This window comes from Rhineura floridana, chromosome 1 (assembly GCF_030035675.1).
Source record: "Rhineura floridana isolate rRhiFlo1 chromosome 1, rRhiFlo1.hap2, whole genome shotgun sequence".
Taxonomy (NCBI): domain Eukaryota; kingdom Metazoa; phylum Chordata; class Lepidosauria; order Squamata; family Rhineuridae; genus Rhineura; species Rhineura floridana.
Window position 1 is genome coordinate 303,228,061 of NC_084480.1, and position 12,786 is coordinate 303,240,846.

At 42.1% G+C, this 12,786-nt stretch overlaps 1 protein-coding gene across 15 annotated transcripts in view; it reads right to left on the reverse strand.

Moving 5' to 3' along the window:
* MTSS1 (MTSS I-BAR domain containing 1) overlaps positions 1-12,786 on the reverse strand; it is a 175,913-nt gene that overhangs the window by 30,383 nt on the left and 132,744 nt on the right. For 9 of the 15 annotated variants that reach the window (XM_061606302.1, XM_061606278.1, XM_061606364.1 and 6 more), the window contains exon 7: positions 6,042-6,053. The exons of the other annotated variants lie outside the window; for them this stretch is intronic. In XM_061606302.1, the coding sequence (XP_061462286.1) occupies positions 6,042-6,053 (12 nt within the window). The remainder of the gene's footprint in view (positions 1-6,041; positions 6,054-12,786) is intronic. 15 annotated transcript variants of the gene reach the window in all.

Consider the following 12,786-nt stretch of genomic DNA (forward strand, 5'->3'; position numbering starts at 1 on the left):
AATGTATTAAGGAGGGAATCCAGCTTTACAGAGAAAATAGGGAAATTCTTCAATTGAAGCACTGGGTTACAGACAAACAGGGATATTTGTATTCAGATGCATGCACAGCTCTTATCTCCTACTCAACGCACCAATATATTGCATCCCCAATCTTAAGCGTCTTTTAAAATTCCCCAGGAAAATACTGAATTGTTTAGGTATAGTTTAGAACCGTATTTGATGAGCTTCTCTAGAACAAGTTACCATAAAGGGTCATCCATAAAATTGATGCCGGCATGAGACACCAGCTGATTAAAGCAGTACATTTGTCTTCAGGGTTTTGGGACGTGTTGGAACATCATAGTAAATGTTGCAAAAAACCCAAAAACATTATATGCGATTGTCCAAAAGGCTTTTTAATATACGAAGTTTAATGACACAAAAATAAACCTTGACTAAATGTAGCTGCTCACAGACAGTCAATTCTACTGTTATTCTGGAGAAAATATTGTATGCATAGAAAATCCTACTACAAGAACATAGGAAGCAGCCTTGATATACCACTGGTCAGCCTAGCTCAGTACTGTTTACACTGATCAGCAGTGGCCCTTCAGGGTTACAGGCAAGGGACATTCCCAGCCCTAATTGGAGATGCCAGGGATTGAACCACAGATCTTCTGCACACAAGCAGATGCTCTGCCAATGAGCTACAGCCCTTCCCCAAAAAGCGAAGAGTTAACAGGTACAGTGGATATTCCTATGCTCAGTTACAGACTAGCAGTCTCCACGTGACCAAGAATCACAGCACACAAAATTACCTTCTCCATTTCATCCCAACAGTTCATGCTGTTTTTTCCATCCCGTGCTTCTGCCTACAGCCACACAGTATTGCCCTTTCATCTACAATGTTCCTTCCACGCTTGCTATATTAAGACTTAGAACAGACTTAGAACACTTGTTGACTCAAGGGATTGATGGGTCAAGAAGAAGTTGCCAAGACCTTGACCCACTATGGGAGCCTACCCCAGCCTGGTGCCTTCCAGATATTGCTGGACTCCCAACTCGCATCAGCCCCAGCCAGCATGACCAATGGTCAGGGTTGAGGAGAGTTGTAGTCCAAACAACATTTAGACAATAATAAGTTGGGGAAGGCTACAGTATAGAGCCAGTCCTGCCATCTTGGTTCTCAGTCAGCACAGGATCCATTAAGGTCTGAGTTGCCAATCACTGGTCACAACCACATCGTACAATTACAGTGCTATTATACCACTTTAACAGCCACGGAGAATCCTGGGAACTGTAGCTTGTTAAGGGAGCTGGAAATTGTAGCTCTGTTAGGTCAGGACCCTTAAAAAACTACAGTTCCCAGGATGCTTTGGGGGAAGCCCTGACTGTTAAATTGGTATAATGGTGCTTTAGATGTATGGTGTGGCATTGTCCTCAACCTTGCCAAGCCCTGCAAAAGTGTTACCCAGAATCCTCTGAAACGGCACAGGATACTCTATGTTCACATATCCCACACTCACCATCAACCATGCCTCTATCTCCTCACCATGACTGAGTTTACAGCTTTCGGGGCTGTCCTAGGTCACAGTCACCACAGGATGGCTTCCTCCCCTTCCCCCCCCCCCAAAAAAAAGCTGGAGACAGCCGGGGCATCATCTCCCCAAACACAATTAACCTCCACCCCACTGAACGTTCCTTGAAATCTGCAAGATCACAGCTGCATGACACAGGACACGCAAGCCGTTATTTCAACTGCAGGAAGAAATTAAAGAGCTCAGACTCCAAGCATTGCTTGTTAGTGTCTGGCTGCTCAGGTGCAACTGTGCATGGCAGAAGCTTTTACCTGAAGACATTACATCTGAATTAAATCCTTCGACAGGCTTCTGTAAGTACTAAGAGATACCATATGAGTGCAACTAGGAGTTCACCGAAGCAGAAGGCTCAAACCTATGGTCCCATTCAACTCCCACTATTTAGGAAGCATGCTAGGAAGACACCAACTTCAGTATCATACTTAATATCAGTATTACTCCACTAGCTACATATTAGGATGGTCTCAAATGGGAACCTTGCTTTGCAACTTTGCAACTAAAATATGTAACTTGTCCCTTGGGTCCTCCTCCGTGCCTGAGGACTGGAAAGTGGCAAATGTAACGCCAATCTTCAAAAAGGGATCCAGAGGGGATCCCGGAAATTACAGGCCAGTTAGCTTAACTTCCGTCCCTGGAAAACTGGTAGAAAGTATGATTAAAGCTAGATTAACTAAGCACATAGAAGAACAAGCCTTGCTGAAGCAGAGCCAGCATGGCTTCTGCAAGGGAAAGTCCTGTCTCAGTAACCTATTAGAATTCTTTGAGAGTGTCAACAAGCATATACATAGAGGTGATCCAGTGGACATAGTGTACTTAGACTTTCAAAAAGCGTTTGACAAGGTACCTCACCAAAGGCTTCTGAGGAAGCTTAGCAGTCATGGAATAAGAGGAGAGGTCCTCTTGTGGATAAGAAATTGGTTAAGAAGCAGAAAGCAGAGAGTAGGAATAAACGGACAGTTCTCCCAATGGAGGGCTGTAGAAAGTGGAGTCCCTCAAGGATCGGTATTGGGACCTGTACTTTTCAACTTGTTCCTTAATAACCTAGAATTAGGAGTGAGCAGTGAAGTGGCCAAGTTTGCTGATGACACTAAATTGTTCAGGGTTGTTAAAACAAAAAGGGATTGCGAAGAGCTCCAAAAAGACCTCTCCAAACTGAGTGAATGGGCAGAAAAATGGCAAATGCAATTCAATATAAACAAGTGTAAAATTATGCATATTGGAGCAAAAAATCTGAATTTCACATATACGCTCATGAGGTCTGAACTGGCGGTGACCGACCAGGAGAGAGACCTCGGGGTTGTAGTGGACAGCACGATGAAAATGTCGACCCAGTGTGCGGCAGCTGTGAAAAAGGCAAATTCCATGCTAGCGATAATTAGGAAAGGTATTGAAAATAAAACAGCCGATATCATAATGCCATTGTATAAATCTATGGTGCGGCCGCATTTGGAATACTGTGTACAGTTCTGGTCGCCTCATCTCAAAAAGGATATTATAGAGTTGGAAAAGGTTCAGAAGAGGGCAACCAGAATGATCAAGGGGATGGAGCGACTCCCTTACGAGGAAAGGTTGCAGCATTTGGGGCTTTTTAGTTTAGAGAAAAGGCGGGTCAGAGGAGACATGATAGAAGTGTATAAAATTATGCATGGCATTGAGAAAGTCGATAGAGAAAAGTTCTTCTCCCTCTCTCATAATACTAGAACTCGTGGACATTCAAAGAAGCTGAATGTTGGAAGATTCAGGACAGACAAAAGGAAGTACTTCTTTACTCAGCGCATAGTTAAACTATGGAATTTGCTCCCACAAGATGCAGTAATGGCCACCAGCTTGGACGGCTTTAAAAGAAGATTAGACAAATTCATGGAGGACAGGGCTATCAATGGCTACTAGCCATGATGGCTGTGCTGTGCCACCCTAGTCAGAGGCAGCATGCTTCTGAAAACCAGTTGCCGGAAGCCTCAGGAGGGGAGAGTGTTCTTGCACTCGGGTCCTGCTTGCGGGCTTCCCCCAGGCACCTGGTTGGCCACTGTGAGAACAGGATGCTGGACTAGATGGGCCACTGGCCTGATCCAGCAGGCTCTTCTTATGTTCTTATGTTCTTAACTTCCCTTGGAAGCAGAGGTCCTAAGCTTCCTCTTTAATTTCAAGCTATAGTATAACACACACACACACACAGAGAAATTTCACAGGAAGGTTGTACATAGCACTGCATGCATCTCATCCCTTCACAGATGCATGTCATCAGATAGGGCACACACATACCTAGCACTCCTCTCCTCTCCACAAAAAATCTTGACAAGTTATCCACTCAATTACATACATGAAACATGCTTATCCTGCATTGAACAGTGAAGTCATCTAAACTGCCATGAAGAGGAGGAGGATATGCCCTCTAGCAAAAGGTCCTAGAGACCAGTGACTCGAGCCCACAGGACAGTTTTCCCCAAGCCACGCCTACTTGCTCCACACCTGATGTCATAAGCGAAGTCAGGAAAAGAAGGGGCAGGGAACGATGCGGCTGCAACAGCACAACCTTTGAAGTGCACTCCCAATTATTCTTTGGCAAGCTTTTATTAGGCCCCTTTTACATTTGGCACCAAATGCAAGCTCCATTGGGATTGGTTCCATTTCAGAGCTCCTAATTGGAGCTCCGAGGTGGAGCCAGTCCCTGCCAAAATTAAGGGGTGCAGAGTCAATCGACAGTGGCTGCAAATACATTTTTGGCAGGGATCTTCCTTTGCAGTCCTTAAGAGAGCGCTCCCGATTCCTTCCTTTGAAGCTGGTTCACTTGATGTCATCGTGATGACAAGGCACCCTGCCCACCTGTCAAACTGGCCCGTGGGAGAGCTCCCCACTGAGTTAGAGACTTCATAATCCTGGCCAGCCACAGGGATCAATAGGGCACACCCCACATGCACTAGCAGAGGGTTCTGGGGCTTCAACACACCCAAATGCCATTGGCTTGCTCTCACAACTCCTTCAGATCCCTTCTCAAAACTCTACTTCTCCACATCTAACAAGAGAGGCTTTTGTTCCCCCTCACCCTTTATGTACATTTATCCCTCTCTTGATCTGTTGTCTTTCCCACTGTTCAAATTTAGACAGTAAGCTCCCTTTATGTTTCTTTGGACTCCGACTCCCATCACCCCTAGGGAACATGGCCAATTGTCAGAGATGATGGGAGTTGTAGTCCACCAACATCTGGAGGGTCTCACCACTACATTTAATAAGATCTCCCTGTTGCAAGCTTATTGAAGATCACAACACTCCAGGATAAACAAAAACCATTTTCTACTCCCAGCAGCTCGACTTCTCAGTCATCTCAAACTCAAAATATCACTTCAGAACCAGCAGTGGAGGGCAGTAAGAATTAAAACATTTCTACCAATTTCCAATATACAGAACTCATATATTTGTTATCAATCAAGGCATAACATCCAATAATTTTTTTAAAGGTCAATGGATTACAAATAAGGATTTTAGGCTACTTTAAAAAGTACATACGTATCTGAAATTAGTCTGCAGAGATTGTAAAGAAATGCAAATCTGATGGTGTCTCCATTCCAACAGGAGTCACTTGGACACCTGGTCCAGAGCACTCAGAGAAGTCTACTCTGTTCCACCACACCCAGAAGTGTGGGGAATAGTGGTCCAGAAGAGGGCTTTCTCTGTGGCAGCCTCTAAATTGTGCAACTTCCTCCCCACAGAGATGCATTTAGCATCTTCATTGTACAGTTTCCACCTTATGCTGAAGATGTACCTCTTTACCTTGGCCTTTGATAATTCATATTTTGTTTTTGGGGGACCCACTTTTTTTGCTGAATTTATATTGTTCCATTTGGAATAGGTTTACGCATTTCATAATTGTAATGATTTTATCTGGTTTTTATGATTGTAATTTCATTTGCTGTAACCTGCCTTGGACCTTATGATGACAGGCCGGTAAGAAATCTTATAAATCAGTAAATACTGCTTAAATCCTTTGCATCGATTTGGTTATATGAATTGGGCTGTGATTTCAGCTACAGTATTCTAGCTCCTTCCTGGGCTAATGAGATGGGGAGCTATTTTCTGCTTATCATTTTCTTACTATGAAAAAGCAACAGCAGTACACTGGAATATATGAATTCTGCAAGTCTGGACTAGAAAATAATCCAGGCATAGATAACCACACTGCCTCTGAACTTGAGAAGTATTTGAGGGCATGGTGGGAGCTTAACCATTTGATGCCAGTACTGACCCTAAATATTTTCCAGATCAGGTGGATCACTATGGATTTCACGTAGCATCTGACTGAGGAGATGGATGCTAACACTTGCTCTTGGGTTTCAAGGCCAAAAGGTGTAAGGATTTTAAATTCAACATTAAAGTCTAGGCAGCTAGTAGAGACTAGACAACCATACAGGGGCCACAGCAAGAATTACACCAACCAGCCACCAGGGATACAGTGCAGCTTAGACTTACCCAGCGCCTCAGCTGTCGAGAAGGTGAGCAGGATACAAAAATTGACACAGGAAAGGAAAATAAAATAAGTCAAAACCAGCGTTCTAGAACTCCTAGTGTTTATATACATCATTAGCAGCTTGAAGAGAAGCAAAAAGATTCTGTTCATGTCGTTGGCTTCTTTCTTTCCATTTCAAAATTGCTAAGGTTGAAGTGCTAATTTCCCCACCAACAAAATCATGTTGTACTCAAGCCAGTTTAATTTTATTCAGCTTTGTTAAACACTCAAGTTGTTCCATCTCGGCAGCTGGTCCTTCAAATATTTACATGATGTAACTTGATGAATTAGATGGGGAACCAGGGGAAACGTTCGATTTGTGAAGAGAGTTCAATTTAAATATGACATTCTGATTTTTTAAGCCTTGGTTTGGAGGATCGGGTCTATGATATGAGCTTGCATGCTCCCCATCTCCATTCTTGCAAACCAGCTCCAGGCTCCATTTCCAGGGTTCCCCCCCACCTCTAGCCATAGTTTCCAGTGACAAAGAAATCAGGCAAACTATGGCTATCACTAACCTCAAAACCGCAATTTGAAAATCATGATTTGAAGTGGCTTTGCAAACTATGGTCTCAAATCATAGGTTGGAAGTTAGCACTAACCACAGTCTGCTCAATTCAGAAGTCAAGGAAAATTATTATTAGAGGAGGAAATCGGTGTGAAAGACGGAAGGAAAGAAGGGCACATGAGCCTACAGCACACTACTGGCTCCTCCAAATCATGATTTGGAGTCATCTCAATTGACCCTTTCTACTCCATCTGGAACTTCACTTAAGGATCTTCCACATCCTTTATGCATATATAAGCCAGGATGGAGTGGAATTCTCTATTTAAAAAACCTGCAAGCACAAACCCCAAATTATGCAACTAGAATATACAAATTTGCATACAGCTGCTTAGTTTAAATAGCTGCACAATTTTTATTTTTAGGCAATTTTGTGCATATATATATTTTTCTCTGTAGGATACTTGAGAAAAATATCACCACTTGACCACTAGAATATTCACATATTTTAAAGCAAAGACTAGCAATACATCCACACATTCCTCTCTCCAACCAAGAGCTTTCCAAGTCTTGAACAGCATCCATTACAGATGCCTTCCTCCATATTTATCTCCGTATTATATAAAGCATATTATGCAAAGCACATTAGTATGACCTTAAAAATGCATTTGCACTAAAAATATTCACATTACTGGAGTATACGAAACAGTAATGTGACTTCTTGACTTCTTTAGGTACTTGGAGTATGCAAGTACTCTCAGAAAAAGAGTCTGAAAAGTACATTTCTAATGCAGCAGATTAATCCCCCAAATGTGCCAAGAGCTCATCATTTACTTCTATACCCAACAGGAACTGCAATCTCTCAGAAAAACTGCCCTCGACCCCCTTCTATATGCAGTTTTTAAAAATGGAAATTAATGTAGTTTTCCACAACAAAACGTTTTAATACTAAAGCCTGAACATATTTCTGATGAGAAAGTTTTATATGAGATATATGAAAAACCACCCAAGCACCTATATTTATAATACCTAGAGACATACAATCTAAAAATGGGAGACTTAACAATAAGCCATCTTATTCAATGGTGCCAAAATATTAATGTAAACTCCAGGATTATCTTGTGCTGCTCGAAGTGGTTTTGCCAAATTTTTATACTTTATGTTACGATAGGTTGGGCAATCAAATTGTTAATAAATCAGTTTTATCCTACATGCTCACAGAGATCACATTTAAATAAAATGCAGGAGGTCCCTAGTTTGTTCAATTCTCCCTGTGAGGGGGAGAAATGGCCAGAGGGAAAGTGCCAAAGGGTTCACTTGAGATCTCTCCCCAGGTTCAAGTGCTGGAAGCCACGTTTTCTGCTTAAAAATGGTATTTAGCTAAATATACAGATCCAAGGCTACAGAAGCTCTTGCTGTACTGTTGGTTAAGTACCAAAGTAAACAAAAATATATATAATGTAACATATGGGGGGGGAGGGAATCCTGTACTGCAATAAATTCCAGATCTCCAATGGGAAATTCTATTTTCTTAAGAAAAAGGCACCCCTCACATTAACTACACATTCATACTCTCAATTTACCATCCTGGTATTTGTACAAATATCACACCACTACATTATGGCTTCCACATAATTTAAAAAAAAGACTGCAAAATTGAAATTGGAACTTTAGCAGATCCACAAAAATTCTTTTGAACTAAAAACTGGCAGAATGAATCAAACAAACTTGAAGTGATTTTAAGTCACTTCATATTAAGTAATACAATCAGGCTTTAATTCTCAAACGCTACTAGAACCTTTAACACACAATGGTGCTTCCACACATCAGTTCAGTGTGAGCAGCTCATGAATGAAAATTTTACATGGTTTCCACACAAGGTCATCTTCACCAAAATGCTATCTTACATCTCCTCCTCTCCAGGGCTGCCCGGTTGGTGTTGACCCATGACAGGGCCTTTTCATGGTAGCTCTCCATTTCTGGAATGCCCTCCCTGCTGTGGTGCGTCATCTCCCTCATTATTGACTTTCAGGAGGAATTTTAAAATATTCTTGTTTACCCAGGCATTTGATAGCTGAAAGATGTTGCTCCTGGCAAACTTGGAATCGCTGCCTGAGAGAATGTTTTGTTAAACTGTTTTTAGAATGTTTGGAACTGTTTTTGGAATATAGGAACATAGGACGCTGTCTAATGCTGAATCAGACCACTGGCCCATCTAGCTCAGTATTGTCTACCTTGAATGGCAGTGGTTTTCCAGGGTTTCAGGCAGTAGTCTCTCCCAGCCCTGCCTGGGGACACCAGGGATTGAACTTGGGGCCTTCTGCATGCAAGGCAGAAGCTCTACCACTGAGCTATGGCCCTTTCCCCATGTTTTTAACATTATTATTGAGGTTTTGCTGTCCGGGGCTCCTTTGGGAGGAAAGACAGGATATAAGTTGAGTTAATGAACAAACAAATAATGTAATAATCCATATTTGCCATTTCTGTGTTTTTCGGGTTTTTTCTTTAATTTAAAAGATTTTCCATGGAAATAGTAATCTGGGTTAAATGGAGAAATAATATGGGATAACATTTTGTTGAGGGCAACATCATGTGGATGCTTCTCAAACCTTGCATGCATAAGCAGCATAATAAACTGTTCCACCAATAAGATCTGAAAGCACCCCAAATCTAAAAAGGAAACCATTTTCCAAAGTGGCTTTGATTTTAATACTGAGAGAAAATGTAAACGTTTGGAATGTATACCTTCATTTTAATAAGACAGGGATTTTCAACAGCATGCCTCTTATAATTTTGTTTTCAACATTTTTACTGTAAGCCACCTTGTGAGGGCTTGTCCTAAAAGATGTGGCAGAAATACTACTAAGTAGTAATAATCCAAACACATCACAAAACAAAGTTAAAATAGTTTACATGTGGAGAACTGTACTAATTCTCTCTTTATGTAGCTCCCATAGACACACGCACAGACAACATGAGGGACAGATTTCCGTTCTAAAGGACCCATTGTGTACGTACAGATGCCAGACAAGAGACTACGACAAACAACAAATAAGACAAATAAGAAAATATGGATGCTGCATCTGAGAAAGTTTACTTAAAATCCACTGTACGCATCACTATACCACAGGACATGTTTCCACACTTCCTAGACTCCTCATTGCCACTCTCACTCCCTAAGCCATTTTGTTCAACCCATGTGGGGCAATTCATTAATACTCTGACACAGAAGCTTTATTCAATGAATACTCCTGTCTATACATTATGAAGGCGCTCCAGTTTCCCCTGCACTGTTTTAAGGTATCTCTATACAAGCTGTTTGGGGGTAGATTAGTGCCTACTCAAACCCACATCAAAATATGCCATGCTAAAATTATAACCTCATACAGGGGTAGCCAATGTGGTGCCCTGCAGATGTCATTGGATTCCCAGCTCCCATCAGCTCCAACTAGGATGGACAATGGTGAGAGATAATGGGAGTTGTACCCTAATGTCGTCCAGAGGGCGCCATGTTTTTTACATGGTTTTACTCTCTCACTCTCACACTCACACACTCTCACACTCACACTCTCTCACACTCACACACTCTCACACTCACACACTCTCACACTCACACACTCTCTCTCTCTGTGTGATGATTACTGTAAACCGCTTTGATATTTTTGTAATGAATACTGGTACATAAATATTTTTATAAAATACACACATACATAAATGTTGGCTAACCTTGATCTAATGTATCTATCTGTAGAAACCCTTATTTAAATATAAGGGAATTTGTATACTGCCAACACTTGTAGGAGGGAGGGGAATGTTTTCATTGCTTCCACCTTCCTGCACCCGACCTGTTGGCAAAGTTCACCCTAGCTAGGTTCAGGAACAAAACGCAAGGAGCTTGTTAAAGCTGACCTCACAATTGAGGTGTACTTTAAAAAGCCCCAAAGCTCTCCTTTAGTGCAGATCACGATTCAAGAAATCCTGACTCCCCTGCCCTCATATCCATGTTTCCATTGCCTTCTTACATCCCCAAAGCACCCAAACACACTCCCTCCATCTTTTAACTCATCTCCCCAGTCTTGACATTATCTTCTGCAGCCTCTTTTCCCAATACAGGCATGGAGTGGCAATGGTAATTTTTCCTTAGATTGGCTTAGAAACATCCTCCAAATTCTTCCCATGATCCCCCTGGATGAACTTAATTAATTTCTGCATTAATCTGAGGGTGAGCCTTTGGGAACTTGCCCATCCCTAGTTTCAAGCTTTCCCGTTTGTTCAAAAACATGCTTCTAGATGTTGGTGTGATCAGCAACAGTAGTGGCCAAACAGGAGGTACCTCACAGAAAAGGGACTTTCTGTTGGAAAAACAACACCAGGGATCATTCAGTTAGGAACATAAGGGTTAATTCTGTTATGAGCAGCTGGCCAAGAGGGGGATGCGTGGAGGTGCATGATCCTTGCTGAGGTAGGACATGCTCTGATTGGCTGTGTGGTTCTGAGAGTGTTTTCCCTTGTATGCTTAGTTGTTGAATATGTTGAAATTGTTGTTGAAAATGCCTGAAGACGAAACTATTTCTCCTCATATTATACCCTGTTTCTTGTTCAGTTTCCCTCAGTATTACTGAGATGTCTTTTCTCTCTGCTTTATTCAAGTCACCCTGCTAGCCCCTTCTCCATGTGGTATTCAAGCACTACTCTCTTTCTTCTGCCTAAGCAGTATTCAGAGGGGGTTTACTATTGCCTTCCTCTGAGGCTGAGAGGCAGTGACTGGCCCAAGGTCACCCAGTGAGCTTCATGGCTGTGTGGGAATTCGAACCTTGGTCTCCCAGGTCGTAGCCCAGCACCTTAACCCGGCTCCCCCGCCTTTTATAAAGTTGTACAAATTGAATTAAAATACTTGGCACTCGCAAGGGACAGTTCAGCAGAGTGTCTAGGGCAGCCTTTCTCAACCAGTGTGTCTCCAGATGTTGTTGGACCACAATTCCCATCTTTCTTGACCATTGGCAATGCTGGCTGAGGCTGATGGGAGTTGTGGTCCAACAACATCTGGAGACACACTGGTTGGGAAAGGCTGGTCTAGGGTGACATGAAATTGCTTCTTTCTACCCCTGCTGTCTCCAAAATTGGCAATATGGCTAGCTGGAAGCATAAAACAGAATCGGGTGACCACTTTACAGGATGACTAGGGTAAAAGTATTGGACAGGTAGGCACACACACAAAACACATACCTGCTCCAGAACTGTGAACAAAATATTGAAATCATTTCAGTGGAAAGGCCAATGAAGTAACATCCATGATTAAAATGCACAAGTGGCTTTCATATGGTGCATCCACATGGAAAAATTAGTTCTACTGCCTTATCCAAATTTCCTCCCACTCGGCACAAGTAAATGGCTATTACAACAGTCAACACAACAGCAGTGACTATAGAAGTTATAATGTTTAGGGATGGAATAGACAAGGGGTGCGAACAACATAATTTCCTAATTTAGTGGCTGCATGGCAGTCAATAGGAAGGCTTGCTTTCCAATGATTTTTGCAGTTGCATAAAAATAGTGAGCATAATTCAGTACATGGGAAATTTAGTAACATGAAAGATGTCAACTTTTAGAATGCGTTTGTATCCAGAAATTTTAATGGTTGGAGCAGAAGCATTTTACAGCACAGAAGGTGCTAATTTGGTAATGCAATGCTTCCAAGATTGAGGGTTGGGCCCTAACTGCATGTGCAAGACCAGTGGGTAGGGTCTTTTCTCTGTGTATTGGGTCATCCATAAGCCAGTAAGGCTGGCTGTGCTCAAACCTTCTCAAATGATGGCTCATGGCCACACATGGATTGCTAAAATGAAAGACGGAGGTTGTAAATCCTAGCAACCTCACACTGAAGATGAAGCCACCCAGTAGGGATGCCATGTGAGAGGGAAGCCTTTGAGCCTTGCTGCAAAACCTCATGTCCACCTCCTGCAAACCTGAAATGGCACCTCTGTGATCCAAGAACAGAGAAGGTATAAGCAGTATATAACAGGCTACAGTTTGGTAGTGCACTAATAAGGTCCTCCTGCTGGGCTCCTGCTGGGAGGAAGGGCAGGATATAAATCAAGTAATAAATAAATAAATAAGTTTCAAATAGGGTTCAGTTTCATAAAGTTTGCTCCAGGATGGACATTAGGTGATACTCCATGAATAAAATTCATCAATACATTCAT